This window comes from Helianthus annuus, chromosome 12 (assembly GCF_002127325.2).
Source record: "Helianthus annuus cultivar XRQ/B chromosome 12, HanXRQr2.0-SUNRISE, whole genome shotgun sequence".
Lineage (NCBI taxonomy): Eukaryota > Viridiplantae > Streptophyta > Magnoliopsida > Asterales > Asteraceae > Helianthus > Helianthus annuus.
Window position 1 is genome coordinate 46,490,859 of NC_035444.2, and position 19,952 is coordinate 46,510,810.

A 19,952-nucleotide genomic window follows, 5' to 3' on the forward strand; every position below is an offset into this window, starting at 1 on the left:
AGAATATATAATTATTCACTCTGTTAATATTGTTCCATGCTAATAATTCGAAATTTCCAACCCATTCAAGAAAATCACCCTCATAAGATATATATTTCATAGATGTCTCATACAAAATGAGATGTCACTTTTTGGACATCTTTCATGCTAATTGCAAAACTACTAAACTCGCAACTTTTCAACAAGGGTTGCGTGAAACAGTGAAACAGTATATAAGGCTGCCCCTTGGTTTCATCCCTTATTATTTTACACACCAACTATTTCCCAAAATCTCTCCTTTTGCCCCGGGTTAATCTCTCTATTGTGCAAGTGATGTTTAACAATTCTACATACGGGCAACTCGTCAATACCCACGAAACGCAAGTCGAAAGACTGATGGGGGCGAATATGTTTAAGGATAGAGAACCAACCCACTAACACTTTGCTTTGACTCAAAAACATAAATATATAAATGTGAATTGTTAACCTAACTGCTGACCAGTTCCAATCAATTTCTTACACTCATAATTAAAATTAATGTGCACAATATCTTACTTTTTCCAACCCACAAATAGTTATTTGTAATACCCGAACTATTTAAGTGTTAAGTTAACTCGGTGATACCGGATTCTGTGGCAAAGGACTCCGTCGTTAAGGACTCCGTCATTAAGGTCTCGGTAGATGGTCCTGCTCCATCACTCATTTGGAGAGCTTTTCTAAGTTTCCTAAACTCGACCTTAAATCGTAACTTATGATCATTAAGTCTTTCACGCTCAAATACTACAATGTCCATTTGACCCTCTAGCAATTCGATGGTTTGAGTCATGGTTGGCCTGAGGGCGGAGCAAAGGTTTATGCATAAGAGGGCCACATTCAGAATACGCAATGCTTCTTCAGAAGAGTAGTCATTCCCTAGGTCTGGATCAACCAGATCAAGTAGGTTTTTTTTCTTTTCTTTTAGAATAATTGCCTGTTGAACAAACAAATGTAACCTTAGATCGGACCTTAAGTTACTTGTATTGTGACTAAAGCCTATAAAAGTTGATATATGTGGATTTTCCTTACCGCATCAAAGAGGGATATATTGGGATCTTCGCCAAAGCTCTCCCCGATGGATTTTCCACTAACAAGTTCTAGGGCCACGATCCCAAAACTATAAACGTCTGCCATAGGAGTCAAGTACCCACGCCTGCCATACTCTGGAGCTATATAGGCCCTTAAGAACAATAAAATAATTAGATAAATATGAAAAACTAAGGAAGGGTTATTGACTAATGCGTAGTTAGAAAGTTGGTTTTGAATGCACATGTTACCGTTGTGTTTTATCTCAAATGACTCAAACCAAAATATGTGCTAAAAGAGGTAAGGGTCAAATATGCTAAATCATCCTAGATTGTTTTTATTTGAAGATTTAGATATTAATTGTAGATGATTTTTTTTTTTTGAAAACAGTTATAATGAATCCCTTATAGTTTGTTTATAACAAAATGATCAAAGAAGCGTTTATGGGTAAACCCAACTCGCTCTATCACGGCCTATACTAAAAGATCCCTTGTTTCAACCCTAACCAATTTTGACTTGTATGAGAGAGTGATTAGATAAAATATCATGTTCCCTTAATAGTTGTGGTGTGGTGGCTTTTTCTGTTGTAGTTACGCTTTGCTAAACCAAAATCAGATATTTTTGCATTGAAATTTTCGTCAAGCAAAACATTGCTAGGCTTGATATCTCTATGTATTATTTGAACATTTGATTCTTCATGTAAATAAGCCAAGCCTCGAGCTAAACCGTTGATTATTTGTGCCCTCACAGGCCATATCAGCCTCCCCTTAGCGCCTTCATTTAATCACAAAAGATTTCATCAGTAACAGTTGATATTTCTAAATTGATGTGAACACGATGTTTCTTTTTTTTTTCAAATAAATATGATAATTAACAGAAGTGGAAGTTTCAACCTGAGGGTTGCATTTTATCTTAAACGGGTCAAATTAAAAAGTTTAGCTTTAAGTGCAACAGGTAAAACACGTAATCTATTTCCTACAAACATTTTATTCAAATATCTATATAATTCTTGTAATAACAAAAAAAATCTGAAAAAAATGAAAAGTGTTTGCAGATTTATGTGACACACGACCAAGTTTTAAGCTCACCAGAAAGGGCATGAGATAGACTATTGTTTGTCATGTATTCGTAAACCAAACACAGCGGCTCGTGAGCACAAAATCCAATAAGTTTGACCAGATTGTCATGATTTAGCATGGAAATCATGGCAATTTCGGCTAGGAATTCTTCTATTCCTTGTTTTGATCTTGAAGATAATTGTTTTATGGCAACCATGGTCCCATCTATCAACTTGCCCTACATAACACAAGTTTTATTAGAAACACAAGATGATAAAAATTTATGGTTTGATCAGTTGACTATATAACACAATAACACCACCTGATACACGCTACCGAAACCACCTTGTCCAAGCTTGTTCGATGGATTAAAGTTACCAGTTGCAGCTTTTATCTCCGCAAGTTCAAAGACTCGTGTATCTGGTCGCATCCCTGGATGCTCTGCTAAACAAGAAACAATGTATATCGAGTCGCCTGCCTAGTTGTTGTGATATAAATTCGTCCGCAATAAAAAAATTAAAGGTGGCAAAATGGGTGTGTTGGATTGTAACGGTTCCTTTATAGCGCCGGTATGGAAAGGCCGGGTGACATCATTTTCTTTGTTTTAAAACAAAAAATATAAATGCTCAATATTGTTACCTCGGTTTAATTAGAAATGACTTTGAAGATTGTATGCAACTATGCATTGCGCATAGATTTTGGACGATTTTCAACACGTCCACCTTTCAGCTAAAACTTTTTATGTGACCCATTTGACATATTTAGACGATGCCTATGAATAAAGGAGTCGGAATTGCCACTTCTAATCAAAACAATCAGAAGAGAAATATAAAAGACTCACCTCTGCCTGCTAATAAGTCCCCCTTAAAGTAGCCTTTTTTATACAAGATCCCAATGATTAGACCTACGAAAAATAGTGCTCCACCAACCACCCCCACTATCAAACCAACATTAGGTTTTTTTCCAGATCCTGGTGGGTCAAATTCTGTACAAAACATGATAGTGAAAGCACCACTTAGTGACGTTAAAACAATATTCTCACTTCAAATATTGCGATATTTAACTTTGACTTAAAAAGTCAAAGGATACCTTTGTCTTTATCTTTTTGCTGACTATTTGGTAACATATTTTTGCAAAATCTTCACAGGTGTAACCAATAAATTGGGTCAATTGAAATATAACTATTAATAATAAATCATATCAACTTACCCGGATCAACTGATATAGCTGATATAATCGGGCCATAACATCCTGCGTATGGAATACTAGTAGTGCCTTTTCCAGCCCAGTAAAGTTGTATCTTGAGTGTGTTTTTCTTCACAGTAGCTGTATGACGTTTTATAACTGCCCTACCAACACCTCCAGCCTCTTTTGCTATATCAAAATCTTTCAACACTAACTCCCCCTACAGTAAATAGTATTTTGCAGAAGTTATCACAACAAATAAACACAAACTTTAGTTATCCGACACATAAATTACACATGAATTACCTGCACATAAACGTCGAATACACGTTTCCCAAGGATGTTAGATGAGTTATCTTGGGTTAAAATAATCTCTGCAAAGTGGAGTTTGACAGTATAGTTCCCGTCCATAAGACACAATCCATAATATGTTAGCGAAATAGCTGATCCGCGAGCTGTTTTATATATTTCGCTATCGTACATGGATATATTATGCAGATTAGACTTGTTCGAAAGCATATTAAGACTAGAAACCCCCTGATAATCAATGTAATTCCCGGTGTTACTAAACGCCCAATTTCCATCATTGTAGTATGATGAGGCACATTTCCCATCTTTGTCATCGTCGAACTTGTTGTTGTTGATATGTACTTCTTCCCCCCCGCAGTTGATGTGAAGTGAATAGATTTCTGATGCAAAAATGACATTTTAGCTAAGACATAAAATGAGGCTAATTTGTAATGATCATGTAAAAACCTTACGCTCTTTAAATGATTTAGTACAGGGGAAATCTTTTCTTAAACAAGGATTGATGCTGTTGTACACAAAAAAATACAAGGCAAATAAGTCATTTGGTATTTTGGTATTTCAATTATTACACACCACGCAATGTAATTGGTCTGAGCTTAAATGAAGGTACTTACGATACATTTGGGGACGAAGAATAACCTTCGACAATGTTACTGAGTCAGTTTAAAAATTTGTTTACATAAGCCATAAACGGAAAATAAAACCAAAAGCAAATATAGCATACATATTATATATAGAGTTTGTTGATGATTTCTTTACTACAATTGAAAAAAACAACTTACGTTGTATCTTTTGGGCAGTATTTTGGACCGGAAGCAGCATCCCAGGTAAAATGATTAAAAGAAACATCCCTGTAAAACCATAAATAAATAGTATTATGGTCAAATACAAATAAGAAATTTTGTGGGAAGTGTATGGAGTGAAGGGAAAAAAACGCGACGGCATTTGGTAACTATTCTAAATAGTGTAACTCGGCTATAACAAATTTGTACCCTACAGTTAACTATAGCGTACTTACTATTAATGTAGTTCATTATTGTTGTAGAGTAATTATTTGGTTAATAATGTTATTGGCATAGTCACGAAAATGTCATCACGTCCTTTCTTCTTCACTTGGTACAATCCGAACGACGTATGTTATTTGCACCCACCCGAACCCACCCCTAGGTAGATATAACCACCATCCTAATACCATTATTATTATTATTATATATAATCAGTTGATCAGCAAACTTCCAAGCATAATTACATTTGCTTGGAAACAAGGTTATCCAATATTTTTACCCAGTTATATTGACAATACGGTCACATTGTGTCCGATTTTCATTCAACCATGCAGGGGCGAATCTAGTGTGGTGGGAGAGATACTTTTCCAGTGAAGTAGAATACTGTTTGTTATTTTACCTTTTATGCGTTATGTTACCCCTAAGATTATATTATGATACCTCTCAAAAAACTTTAAAACTAAAAGGAAGGGAGAAGAGATAAATAACTCAGCCGAACAAGGAAGATGAAGTGGCGGTCTATATCACGCCATGGCTGAACTAGGAAGATGAGAACCTAATATTTGTTGTCTTGAAGTGGATTTCAACAGCCCAATATCTACATTAAATATATGTAATATTGAACTCTTGAAGCAGCAGGCGTTTAAAAATTACATTTTAAATGATTTTTATTTATTTAGTTTATTAATTAATTAACATTTTAATCTTTCTTTTACACATACATTGAACATTTTTTTTTCATATAGATATGTTCGATATTCTGATAAACAAAATAATGTATGATTTATCAGATCATCATTAAAATAATACATGTTACTTGTATAATAAATACATGATATGTTATATATCTTGATAATACATTATTTTTATTTAGGTTCTATTTTTAGTTTTTTTTTTTTTTTATTTGTTTAACTTTACATTTAGGTTGAATTTAATTTTCTACTTTATCCATTATATATATAGGGGAAGATTGATTAGAGAACACTAAAAAAATGGGGAACAGCGGGGAACCGACTCAAACGAACTCCGATTGGACTCTTAACCCTAACCCCTAAATCCTATCTCCTAAACTCTAAACCCTAAAGCTAAAAAATAAGGCTAAAACCTAAGGTAAACCGTAAAATCTAAACTATAAACCCTAAAAGCTAAACCCTAAAGGCTAAACCCTAAAGGCTAAACCTAAAGCTAAACCCTAAATCTAAACCCTAAAGCTAAACCCTAAAGCATAAAGCTAAACCCTAAGGCTAAACCCTAAAGCTAAACCCTAAAAGCCAAACCCTAATATATTTAGGGTTTAGGATTATGATTTAGGGTTTAGGGTTAAAAGACCCTACTTAGGGTTCGACGAGCTGGTTCCAACGCCGCTGGAATGAGTCCAATCGGAGTTCGTTTGAGTCAGTTCCCCACTGCTCACCACTTTTTTAGTGTTCCCAAATGAACCTCACACTATATATATAGGGTAGGGTTCATGAGTGAACAATGATTTATATGTGAACAAAATGAAATTATCCTGACCATTGATTTTGTATATCTACATTTTTTCTTTAATGGCAAAATTGTAATTATCTTTTGTAACTTACAAGAATTTTAATAGACACAAGTGTATAATTGTATATTTCTACCTTCATTTAATTGATTAATTTTTTTCTCTCTCCTGATTTCTCTTTCCAATTAAAAGAATCTTTAATTATATTCTTTATATTTTTTTCTCTCACATATTACCTAACTTATTATTTCATAATTTAAAAAAAAATACAAACATTATCAAATATTTTTCCAGCTAGAACACAATTAAAAATATTTAATTACATTCTCTATACATATATGTATTAGATCAATGTTTGATGAAAAGATGTATAGTGGAAACAATATGTAGTAATACACAAATGTATAAGTCTGATATATATCGACATGTATACACTATGTACTTGAATAATACACAGGTTTATACGTTTGGTATATACCAACCCGTATACACATATGTACTTCAATAATACACAAGTGTATAAATTTGGTTTATACTAACCCGTGAAAACAAGATGTAATAATACACAAGTGTATAAGTCTTGTATATACTGACCTCTATACACATATGTTAAAAATAATAATTTAATTAGGTTTAATATTTAATTTTAAAAGCAACATAACAATTTATTTAAAAAATATTAGCCCTTCAATCTCTTATAAGAGTTAATTACACAAATGGGTCCTGTGGTTTATACATAATTTCGCCTTTGGGTACTAACTTATTTTTTTAACAGGTTTAGGTTCTATGGTTTCAATTTTGTAACACCTTTGGGTACTAACACCAAAATTAGTTAATTAATGACTAAAATACCCTTGCATTTTTTTAAGTTTATCAATGTAACACATTTGGGTACTAACACCTAATTTTATTTAAGTTTAAATCAATTTTACAAAATCTATTTATTTTTTTATTTTCATTATTTTATTATATCTCTTAATTAACATAAACTCTATTTATTTTTTTTCATATTTTTATTAAATTTCTTATTTAACATAAAATCTACTTGTTACACCAGTATTTTTTTTAAATAGATTTTTTTAAATAAAATCTACTAGCTATATAGTTTTATGTAAATTAAATTTTAATTTTTAGTTTTGGATTGAAATGATTGATAATAACAAATATCTTTCATGTAAAAAAAAATTAAGCCATTTTTAACTCGTTTTTTGTTCATTTACATTTTACTATTTTAGAAAATATTTAATTTACATAAAATCTACTAGTTGCACCAGTAAAATCTACTAGCTATATAGTTTTATGTAAATTAAAAATCTATTTTACAAAAAAAAAAAAAACAAGTTAAAAAAAGGCTTAATTTTTTTTAGTTTTATCTAAAATACCTAGCTATATAGTTTTATCTAAAATACCTACCTAGCTATATAGTTTTATGTAAATTAAATATCTTTCTAAAATAGTAAAATGTAAAATGAACAATAAAACGAGTTAAAAAAAGGCTTAATTTTTTTACATGAAAGATATTTATTATTACCAATCATTTCAATCCAAAATTGAAAATGAAAATTTAATTTACATAAAACAATATAGCTAGTAGATTTTATTTAAAAAATCTATTTAAAAAAATACTGGTGTAACAAGTAGATTTTATGTTAAATAAGAAATTTAATAAAAATATGAAAATAAAAAAATAAATAGAGTTTATGTTAATTAAGAGATATAATAAAATAATGAATATAAAAAAATAAATAGATTTTGTAAAATTGATTTAAACTTAAATAAAATTAGGTGTTAGTACCCAAATGTGTTACATTGATAAACTTAAAAAAATGCAAGGGTATTTTAGTCATTAATTAACTAATTTTGGTGTTAGTACCCAAAGGTGTTACAAAATTGAAACCATAGAACCTAAACCTGTTAAAAAAATAAGTTAGTACCCTAAGGCGAAATTATGTATAAACCACAGGACCCATTTGTGTAATTAACTCCTCTTATAATTAAAATATAGAGAAATAATTAAAAATGAGAGAGATAAAGAGAGAGTTAAGAGAGGAGAAAATTAAGTGATTTTAATTAAAAGTACTTGGCTAATGTCAATTTTACCCTTTCAATCTAAAAAATATCAAGGGCCAAGATTAGTTCATTCAGTTCCCTCTTAAAAAGTTGTTCACTCATGATCCTAATCCTATATATATATATAACAAAATCATACCAAATTTTTTTTTTACAATTTTTATAAAAAAAAAATCGCTACTTTTTATATATAATTTTTTTTTTGTTGTACTGCACATGTGCATTATATGTGATTATATGTGTACTACACATGTGCACTACGGATATAGTGCACATGTGTAATACAACAAAAAAAAATTTTGAAATTTTTTTTTCCATTATTAAAAACTAGCGATTTTTTTATAAAAAAATTGGTATGTTTTTTAGGATTTTTTAGTTAATTTTTTTGATTTTCTCATTTAAACTAGTTTTCTCATGATTTATCCCCTATATATATATAACAAAATCACTTCAATTTTTTTCTTAGATACTTTTTCCAATAAACAATATTCCTTTTAATTCATAAACTAATTAGATTTTCAATTTTACGTCCCTTTTTTATCTTAGTTATTTTTTTTTTTTTACTAAACTTACTTTTTACCCTTTTAATTCATACACGACATTTTCAACTGTTAACGGTCCGCATTCATCCTTTCATATATTAAGTTTTCATTATTGTTTTATCATATATACATATTATTTTTTGTATTATTTGTAGTGTTAAAACCTCTGTGTTATGACATATAATTAATAACGTATTTAGTTTCATTGACATTTCAATGTAATTTTTTTTCATACCGGTGTACGATAAGGGTTGATACCAATGTACTATCATGATTTGTTTATATAAAGTGTTTCTTTTTATTGACATTTCAATTTAGTTCTCTCTATATATTTATTAAACCTATTATAGTTAAACTTAACTTTTAATTATAGACATGTTTACTTAACCGTGTTGCTTGTTTATTTTAGTGTTGTTTAGATTAAAGTCTAAATGGACTAATATCAATCCATGGATATACCAGATAACAAATACACATGGACGGATCTTAGTTGGGGTCAGATCACAGTGTTTTTTCGCTTCAAATTGTAAATTTAACCAAAATTTTCGAAAATTTTATATGTGTTGAATCTCCGGTTTTTTTATTTAAAACCCCTAATCCCCCTGTTTAAATATTTTAAGATCCGCCACTGCAAATACGTTTTTGCCAGCATTCTTATACGCCCCCGCCGCGAAGCGACGAGCTCAAATACTACTTTTAAACAAAATAAGCTTTTGATGTTTCTTGGTATAAAAACCGGTGTGTATAAACGTGATTTTTTAAATAATTTTTGAAACAAAATCAATTTAAATTTGTTTAATGATCATAGAGATGAGTATTTGAACAATGAGTGATGAGTATTTGAACAATGCTTTAGTTTGTGCGGTCGAAAAAGAAATAACGGATAAAGTAACGGATGGTGATGTCATAACTCGATTTCAAGCTTTCAAATGCCGAAGATGAGAAATCTATTAGGTAAATGATTGAGTGTATTTATTGTCTTGTGTTATTTATGTTTGATTTTACATTGTATGAATGTACGAAAAAAAATAAGTGTCACCCCTAAACTTTTATTTTAGATCCGCCACAGCAACCATGTATAAATACCACAAACTAATAAGCTTTTACTTGGCTGATCTTTTTATATATATCATATGGAAAATGAAAACTACAAGAAAAAAAGATTTTACTTACACGTCATTGGTGCTTGAAATTAACCATTCAGGTATAGGTCCAGTAAAATTATTTTGTGTCAGATACCTATCAAAAAGTGGTCACCTTTAGTGAAATGATCATAGTATTATTTAGAAGAAGAGTAAACTGACATTTTGTTCCTATAAGATAAGGTCACTTTTGTAATTTTACTTTAAAAATCAAACCTTTTGTATGTAGGTCCTTGTGTTTTCATTTTTATTGCCATTTTGATTTAAAAATGAATTCAGGTCATATTTGTCTAATAAAATTCTGCTATTTTATTCTTTTACACAGAGGTAAAATAGTCATTTTAATAAAAAAACATATGTTTATTAAAAATTAATAGAATAAAATAACCATTTTGCCCTTGATTAATAGGACTAAATAGGAGGATTTTATAAGACAAATATGACCTAATTTCACTTTAGACTAAAATGGTAATAAAACTGAAACCACAGAGACCCCGATGGAAAAGGTTTGAGTTTTTAACTAAAGTGGTAAAAGTGAACAAACCTCAAGGACCAAAATGACAGTTTACTCTCAGAAGAAAAAGGGAATAAAGACAGTTCACATACATGTATTGAAGGTTAGTACGTGAGTAGGACAGGTTAGTACTTGGGTAGGGGATCTTCCCGGTCAATTTGTTGAAACTGAGATCCCTACAAAGATGGAGAATAGTAAAAATAATTTTCAGTGAAGATAATGTAATAAATACCAAATACATCAATTAAAGTGATGAGTAGAGATATCGATGGTTAATATATTTAGTGTAAAATCTTTTTAAATTAGTGGTGGTTAGCAACATGAGAACTCTGAGTTAGGTTTTCTTTAGTGGGTAGGGCGAGAACTTGTTGCCCGGATATAGTTCTCTTAAGATAACACATCAATTAATGAAAGTAGTCAACCTCCTCCCATCATTAGACCATACGCAATCAGCGCTCCATTAAGACTCCTCCACGGTACATCCTTTGGAACATTTTATTTCTTAAGATAATTTTACTAACACGCATAAAGCGTTCCTGATGGCCATAACCACAATTAATGAGCCTAAACATTTCAAGCAAGCCATGAAAGATGTCAGGTGGATTGAAGCCATGAAACAACAGATCCAAACCTTTGAAGAAAATGAGACTTGGTCTTTGGAAGAGCTACTAAAAGGAAAGCGAGCGGTTGATTAAGAATGGGTCTACAAGATCAAGTACAAGCCAAATGGAGAAGTTGAACGATACCATGCACGCCTTGTAGCTAAAGGATTCACACAGATGGAAGGGGTTGATTTCCATGAAGCTTTTGCTTCGGTTGTGAAATTAGTGACGATACGCACTCTTTTAACCGTGGCCGTGAAGCGTGATTGGCACATTCACCAAGTTGATGTAAACAATGTATTTTTTTTTGCATGGCGACTTGCATGAAGATGTTTATATGACGACTCCCCAAGGTTTTGGAAAACAAGATGACAATACGATATGCAAACTCAAGAAATCCTTGTATGTTCTCAAGTAAGCTTCAAGAAATTGGTACCAAAATTTCACTCATTCTTTATTAGAAATTGGTTTTAAGCAAACTCCCGCGGATCATTCCATCTTCATTTTCAAAGAAAATAATTTTTTTGTCGTTGCGCTCATCTATGTCTGTCGATGACGTTGTTCTTGTGGAAAATGACTCAAGCAAAATACAAACAACCAAGGATTTTCTGGATAAGCAATTTAGCATCAAAGATCTTGGACCCTTGAAATATTTTCTTGGTAGTGAGGTCGCTAAAACCAACGAAGGTATGGTTTTAAGTCAACGCAAATACATATTGCACATCCTTGACGATGTTGGTATGACAGGCTATAGACCAAGTTCTTTCCCCATGGAACAAAACTTGAGGCTTGACCTGTGTGACAAGGAACCTCGTGTCGATGCTAATCAATACCGTAGATTGATTGGGAGACTTCTTTATTTGTAAGCTACAAGACCCGATATAGCTTAGCGGTGAACATTTTGAGTCAATTCGTTAGTGATCCTCGACAAACTCACATGGAGGAGGCTACTCATGTTTTGCGTTATTTGAAGGAAACTCCGGGACAAGGTATTCTCATTCCCAAAGAAGGTGGGACCAATCTCTCGGCTTATTGTGATTTCGATTAGTTAGGATGTCCAATGACTCGACGGTCCAGAACTGGTTACTTGCTCCTTCTTGGAGGGGCTCCTATTTCTTGGAGGACCAAGAAGCAGCCTGCTATCTCTAAATCCTCAAGAGAAGCCGAATATCGAGCCATGTCTAATGTTGTTAGTGAAATCTTATGGATGAGGTGGTTTTTAAGCGAACTTGACATGGCTCATGTCGGACCAACCCAATTGCTTTGTGACAATCAAGCTGCTTGTCACATAACGAATAACCCGGTCTTTCATGAACGCACCAAACACGTAGAAATGGGCTACTACGTTGTAAGGGAACGAGTTGACTCTATGGAGATATGTCCCATGCCTATTGCCACCAAAGATCAAATTGACATGTTCTTACGAAGGCTTTAGGGGCCAACTCCCTCCGTTTCCTGTTGTGCAATTTGGGTGTTCGGAACCTTCACGCTCCAACTTGAGGGGGAGTATTGTATATGGGAAAAATAAGGGACTTCATTGTGATATATTCTCTCTTGATTTATCTCTCCAAGATTGTTGCTCCGCTATTATTTCCCTTCCTATTATAGTGCCTCTTTCTAATAAATAAAGAGACTTCTTCTTCCTTTTGTAGCATCCGATTATTATCAATAAAAACAAAACCCATAACAATTTTGTCAAGTCCTGATGATAAACAATCTAAGTCCAAGAAGCAATGAAAGACCCATGCAAGAAATAAAACTACTCCAAAGAGGTATCAAGAGGTTTGCTTCGAAAACCGAAGTTACTCAACCTACGGAACCATCATCTAAAACACCATCAGTTCCAACACCAATTCTGCCAATCATTCAGACAGACTACTCCAATGACATGGTCAGAGACAGAGACTGCTCCAGTTGATTCACCTCGTCTTGGTTTCATAAAATGTGGGGTTCGACTACCGACGTTATCACTCGTAGAACAAAACCGAATTTAACATGAGAATTTTATTTTAATACTTTTGCTATTACGAGTTTGGAAACACTAGGCTATTTTTTAATATTTGTAACTAGGTTAGCAACCCGTGTATTACACGGGTAGCATATATATAATGTGAAAATAATTTGTTCATATCTCGTAATTACACAACTTACAATGATAATTACGCAACTTATGCCACAATTATGCACATCGTACATACATAATTAAATAACTTAAAAAATTATTACGCAACAATGATAATTAAACATGTTATACACACATCACAACAACTACTTTTTTTATTTTGTAAATAGTTGATTTTTTTAATGTATAGCAAGTCTATACTTCAATTAAAGATCTTTTTAAAATAATATAAAACATGTTACAAATAATTGTAACAAAAATTTAAAAGATACCATAAATATGGATGTATTAGTTTGCTATTTAAAAAACATATAAAAAAAGATTTACAGCTTTTTACCATAAATAATTAAAAATAGTGAGAAATAATATGAAGTTGACAAGTGGCAAAATTTTAGGTGGATACTCTAAGAATAAGCCAAAATGTACTCCAATTTTTATTTATAATTATAGAGATGGTGTTAATTGGATTTGTAATTTTGTAACTTGAGTCACCAAAGTTGATTTTCTTATCCAAGCATTGAAATGTAGTTCATTCAAACTAAAGCCTCAAACAATTTAATAAGTTTCAAAACACACATCTCAGCTTCAAATGTCACTGTTTATCAATACTAGTTTTATACCTGCGAAAACCTACCCATGATAATCTATATGAGAAGGAAGGAACATCTTGTGAATTACTTACAACATATTCAGGTTTTTCATATCTCCGACATAGTTAGGAACTTGCCCATGAATAAAACAATTCCTAAGTACCCTGCAACAATCAAGGTGATTGTAATTAATTATGCCTTCACTAAAATATTAAAAATATAGAATAGCATACAAAACCATAAAACTCACAATGTAGTCAAGTTTGGCATTTTCTTTACTGACGGAAAAGTAGAGGCTCCACTTTTTAAGTCACTGATTCTCCTATGTCATACGATATATATAAAGTAATTAATCACATTGTATGTCTGACGAAATTATTTCACTAGAACATCAACTAAGGCTATGCGGTATGGGGGACGTCCCCGGTTCGTCCTGGTCCGGCGCCGGAGCGCACACCGTGCCGCCCCCTCCCGTCGTCGTCGTGAACGGCGAGGGTAAGACGTTGAGGACGGGCCGCTAGAGGACAAAACAAATGTTGTTTATTATTTTACTTTTTTTTTTTGAATCAAACATATAAAAATGAGTAGAAGAAGAAGAGCAGCCATTGTTTTGTGAATAAGAAGCTTGGAGAAGAAGACGAAGAGATAGAGAGATGGTAGGTAGCTTTTTTAAGTTATTTACAGAATCGTCCTTTATTTAATTTAGAAGTATTTACAGAATGGTCCTTCTATTTTACAAAATCGTCCTTTATTTAGTTTTGTAGCTTATTTTAATATATTAGGATATTTTTAAGTTTTTTTTAACTTTATTTTTTTAAGTTTATGTTTTTTTTTAATTTACTTTTTTTAAGTTTAATTTTTTTTAAGTTTATGTAATGTTTTTTAATATTATTGAAAATATTTTGTTACTTTATTTGTTAAATGTTAAAAAAAAAAGTAGAAGATTAAAAAAAATATAAAAGTGGTGGAGGATAATGACTAGGACCATCCTCCCATGCCCCTAGTTTTGGAGGATGATCCATCATTGGGAGGACTATGATGTGTCGCCTACGTGACGGATCATCCTCCAAGGATGGTCCATCACCATACCATGTAGTCTAAAAAGAATCAGAAAGAAAATTGAGTAGTAAAAGGCATACAAATCTGTCAAATGTATTAAGCTAGAGATGCTAGAAGGTATAGGCCCCTCAAAAGAACAACCTTGTATATGACTGCATGATAAACCAAATGATGACATGTTTCAGATAATTTATAAAATAAAAAGGTCGGAGAAGCTAAATAAATGTGAAATATACCATAAGACTTTTTTCATATCAAGTAACCAACTTTGTTTTTTATCCTATGAAAACCGTTGAACTTTAAAATATTTGATTTAAGGTAATTGTAGAGGACACATTGTATTAGGTCTGATTTGTTACCTTCAACCCAAGTCCCAACCTAACCATGACATTAGACTTACCATCTCTCTTTAGCATTCACAATGTGGGTGTTCCACAAAATGTGTGTGTATGAGTGGGGGTCCCAGCATGTATGTTAGTCCGAAATTTCGGACAAAAATTCCAAACTTCCCCCACAATGTACAAAGTCCAGGGACGTTTGCCACCTCAATTTTCCGACTTGGAGAGAACACCCAAATTGTGGGTGCTCTTAAGCCTCTTTGCACAACTCTCATGACATACACTAATTAACCTCACCCATCTCTCTCTCTCACACATACACACATAGGTACAATGCACTTACAGTATTTCAATTTGCGTCCATTTGTCAATAAAGCTTGGTATCTTTCCGGTAAAGTTGTTTCCGCTTAACCTCCTAATATGTGACAAACTCATAGAAGTTAAAAAAATGATAAACCTATATGGAGGTGAGGTGATATGTAAACCTGTAAAATTAAGATGTTGGCTTTGACCCTTTTAGCGTACACACAAAGGGAGTTAAAAAAAAATAGTTGAGTAATGTTTATGGAAAAATAGTTAAGAAAATAAAATATAAAAAATAATTTAGGGGGTACACATAAAAAATTGTCTACATATCACCTCTTTTAATTTTATTATAAACATCAGAGTTAATAAAATTTATACTCACAGATGGATCAAGTTGGTAAGTTTTGCTAGTCCATGTGGCAATTTACCAGTGAAATCATTTGACGATAGATCACTAGGAATAAAGAAGAAAAAAAACTTTACATGAATATTTGTTAGGTCCAATTATGTTATGTATAGATGCTGGTCCAACCACCTACATATTTGTAACGCAACTTGTATAAGTCAGAACTACATAGTGACTAACTTTGTTGGTAAGTGGAACTACATATGAAAAGATTATAAGTCGCCCATCTTATGAATTTCACCTGGTTATCGCAGGGAGTTTCCGGTCATGTAAACGCATCATTGTAAAATCTCACCATGAGAGAGTGCAATTTAAATCAAGTACACATTAATTAAAATAATATCTTGTGTGAAAATTCGCATTCAATACCCTTTCCTTCAAACTTTTGGTCACTTATGTCAACAACTTTGTTTGATCTAGAAAGACTAGTTTTAAATCTCTGATTCGTTATCAATAAATAATTCTACATTGTAAATACTATATTGGGAATAATCTTGATCGGCCCGATAATTTGAAAGGGTCAAAGTAGCTGAGTATGTTCAACAGTTAGTTTGTTTTTTATCATGTTTTTATCAAGTTTAATTAGAGTCAAATGATGGGTCTTGTTGATTAATTGGTTAGTGGGCCTCATTTGTAGGTTAGTGGGTAGCCTTTCTTTAGGAGCAAGGGTTTTATTTTTCTATGTAATGTAAAGTGTTTTGGTTAAATGAACGTAAGAGATTAAGCAGTAAATTATTTCTCTCATAGTTGGTGAGTTTTCTTTTGTTTAAGTGGAGCCTGATCCAACATACTATATGGCTATTTCGTTTTCAAACCCCCTTTCCAAACTCTAGTTGGGGGGGACCAACACTTTTGTAGATTTATGAGGTTTTTAGAGCATAAAGATAGAGACTAAAAAGGTGAATGATAATTACAGATGTGTCATATATGTCAAGTTTGCAATCTCTTCGGGTATGGGTCCTGAAAATCGATTTCCTTCCATGGTCCTGCAAACATAAATTGAAGCAATTCACAATCAAATTTAAGTAAAACCATATCATTCCCATAATTTTACTTTATTATTATACTATATATTAGTATGTTTTTGACAACTAACGAAGAAGCGGTGATGCATGCAGCTTACAATGTTTGAAGGGTGGTCATTTTGGTGAGAGTTGTTGGAAATGGACCAGATAAGATGTTTCCATCAAGTCTCCTGCATACAAAGTAAAGGTTAACATCTGTCTTATATGAACCAGAATGGGTTTTTGACAAGTAGTCATAGTAGGACTTTTTTGTACGCAAAAAATGCAAATGAGAGTGACAAGGTTGGGTGGTCCCTACAGGTAGCTCAAACTCATGGTGGCCCATGCAGACGGTATAGTTCCATTGAAGTAATTTAGCCTTAGATCCCTGCATTAATATAGCAATATGATTTTAATTTCAGTATGATCCTTATGGAAAAATAAATATTAAAAATGTATCGATTGTGGACTCATACAGAAGATAGTTTTTTTTTTTTTTTTTTCTTACAAAATTTGAAGAAACCCAAGCTTGGCAAACTCAGATGGAATGCCTCCTGGGATATTCTCGTGCTGTAGATCTCTGGATTGTAAAAGAAAAAAAATGAGGGCGTAAAATTATAAATGTTTTCAATCATACTAATTGGTTTTATCAATATGCAGGTCTGTTGGACAGGAAAATTGACAGAACAAGTTTTATATAAACAACAAAGCGGTCGATGTTATTAATTGTTCTTGATCGATGTTTGCTTAAATACATACAACAATGGTTATGAAGCAGGGACGTGACATCATAACCTTAATACTAGACACCGTTTCAACACCTAATACATAATACACACCTTAATGTTATGACAAATGGCAACTAGAACCGCACACGACATCGTGCGTAACCTTAATACTAGACACCGTTCCACACTTAATAGATAATACACACCTTAATGTTATGACAAATGACAACTAGAACCACACGCATATAATATAGTATAATTTTTGTTAAACTTCAACAGGTACCATGGTTTGGTTAGCTAACCTAAGCTTGAACTTCATTTAGTCAATAAAAGAAACATTTGTTAGTGAATGGCAAAGATATGTAATGGGTGGCATATAGTGTATTACTTTTATATCCACGTACAATATGTTTTAATTTTACTCCTGATTCCTAGATTTAAAATGAAAACACATTATTAGCATATTCTGTATCTATGAATGCCAATTAGCTAACATAGATTTGCTTAAAACATCAAGAATAGTTCTTGAGTTTGTAAAAGAAATTTAAAATTGGAGTAGGGCGAGATGATGTAAGGTTTGCCCACATCGCATACTGTGGCAACGTTTAATTATTTGTTACTCGAGTTTCACATGTCTCTTACAAATTACCAAAATGATACCAGGATACGTACATTTTAGTAATACGGCACGTGGTATTTCCGTCGAAAGAACAATTGCAATCAACATAGTAGAACCAGACCCCTTGGTCACCGCATGGATCCTTGTCAAAGTCCCATCCTTGAATCCTTATTTTTTCCCAAATTTCCTTCAGTACGTTCACTGCACCAGTTCAGATACAACAATCACATCGTTAAGTAATTAATGAAAACTTACAACAATCACTGGATTATGTAACTAATGAAAACATACAACAATCACTCCGTTATGTAACTAATGAAAGCTTACAACAATCACTCCATTATGTGATTAATGAAAACGTACGTACAACAATCACCTACCTTCTTGGGTATGGAGCTTTGTTGATTGTGTAAGCCGAAAATTTGCATAGAAAATCAAGAAAAATGCAAATAACAAGAGCTTCTTCATTGTTTGTTGGGTTCTTTTGTCCCGGTTAAAGAGAGTGCTCAAGCGATCTATATGGAGATGAGAAACAATGTTGAAGTGCTATAAATACTAGAACTGAAAACAAAGAGTAACAAAGTAATGAAAAGAAACACAAAAGTCAAAACCAATTGCAGCAGAATGGGGTAAATTAAAGATGCAGACCCAAAAAAGCTGCAGCAATTAATGATTCATTGCACATATGACACTTTTCTGATTTTTGTTAAGAAAACACGCAAAGAAACGTTTCGTAAGCTCAAACAAATGTACAAAGAAACAAACCCAGTTTTGCTCAAAGAAATCCTCAACAGACCCAGCCTTGGTCAAACAATTCTAACTACATTTTTCTCAATTCTAAAAGAGGATATTTTTTATGGGTCAAAAATAGGAGTAAAGGTGCTGGGCAGAATTTGATATTAGCTTGATTGTATGATTTCGTTTCGAGTTCTGTAGGTGTCCACAGCTTCTGGCTGTTTTATATATTTAATTATAGATGATGCTATTAAAAAAAATAAAACTACATTTTTCTCATTCCTAATCTTATTGATTAAGAAACAAGTCTGTTTGTTCTTACGAGGGAGAGAGAAAAAAAAGTAGCCAAAGCTTGAATTTAAGAAACTTTAAACACATTATAAAATCATCAGTTAAAAAACAGAGCATGAAACATGTATAGTCGGTCTAAGGGCATGTTTGGGTAAGCTTTTTGAAACAACTTATTGACTTATTGGTTTTTTGAAAAGTCATAAGCTATAAAATGATGTTTGGCAAAGAGGGTGTATGTGAGGGGGAAAAGCCAATAAGTCAATAAGTCACAAAATCCTGACTTTTCCAAGAAGCCAATTAGTCAATAAGTTGTTTCAATAAGCTTACCCAAACATGCCCTAAATAACCTAGAAAAAAAGAAAGAATGAACAAAATTCAGTAAAAGGACCTAAGGAGAATCTAATAAGGGTGAGAGGGGCACTCCTCTCTAAGGGGAGTCCTCTCTCTTACACACATGATGATGCGTGTTAGTGTATATATGTTTTAGGTATGTATTTTAAGCCATTTTACACTTTTTTAGCCAAGTTTTAAATTTATAAAACACGATATTACTAACACTAAACACGCATATGGGCAAGTGCACCCATCGTGGATGTAGTATAGTGTTGCTAAGATACCGAGGTCGTCCAAGGACACAAGAGCTTTTAGTACCGGTTTATCCTCGGCGTCTATTCAAATCAAAATGTTAGAAAAAGATTTTTAAACTAAGAAAATAAAACTAACTAAAATGATGAAAATAAAATAAAAAATAAAAACAGATAGACAAGATGAATCACTTGGATCCGACTCGTGTGTTAGTGT

The 19,952-nt window shown here is 32.5% G+C and overlaps 1 protein-coding gene across 3 annotated transcripts; it reads right to left on the bottom strand.

The window, feature by feature from the left end:
- Positions 1-234: 234 nt before the first annotated feature.
- On the bottom strand, positions 235-18,632 carry LOC110894788 (probable LRR receptor-like serine/threonine-protein kinase At1g07650). Of its 3 annotated transcripts, none has more exons than XM_035980536.1 (24): positions 18,506-18,632; positions 18,179-18,326; positions 17,287-17,358; positions 17,098-17,166; positions 16,898-16,969; positions 16,689-16,760; positions 15,751-15,822; positions 15,406-15,477; positions 14,805-14,876; positions 13,916-13,987; positions 13,758-13,829; positions 10,444-10,527; positions 9,869-9,934; positions 4,376-4,444; positions 4,208-4,246; positions 4,046-4,098; positions 3,591-3,973; positions 3,309-3,504; positions 2,941-3,084; positions 2,422-2,540; positions 2,130-2,337; positions 1,587-1,815; positions 1,045-1,195; positions 235-949 (listed from the first exon to the last, which is right to left on the bottom strand). In XM_035980536.1, the coding sequence occupies exons 1-24, from the start codon at positions 18,591-18,593 to the stop codon at positions 584-586; spliced, it is 2,988 nt and encodes a 995-aa protein (XP_035836429.1). In that variant the 5' UTR covers positions 18,594-18,632; the 3' UTR covers positions 235-583. The 3 variants fall into 3 exon arrangements, with proteins under 3 accessions (XP_035836429.1, XP_035836428.1, XP_035836430.1); XM_035980535.1 differs by having other exon boundaries at positions 2,422-2,543; XM_035980537.1 differs by lacking the exon at positions 14,805-14,876 and having other exon boundaries at positions 2,422-2,543.
- Between the last annotated feature and the right edge of the window lie 1,320 nt (positions 18,633-19,952).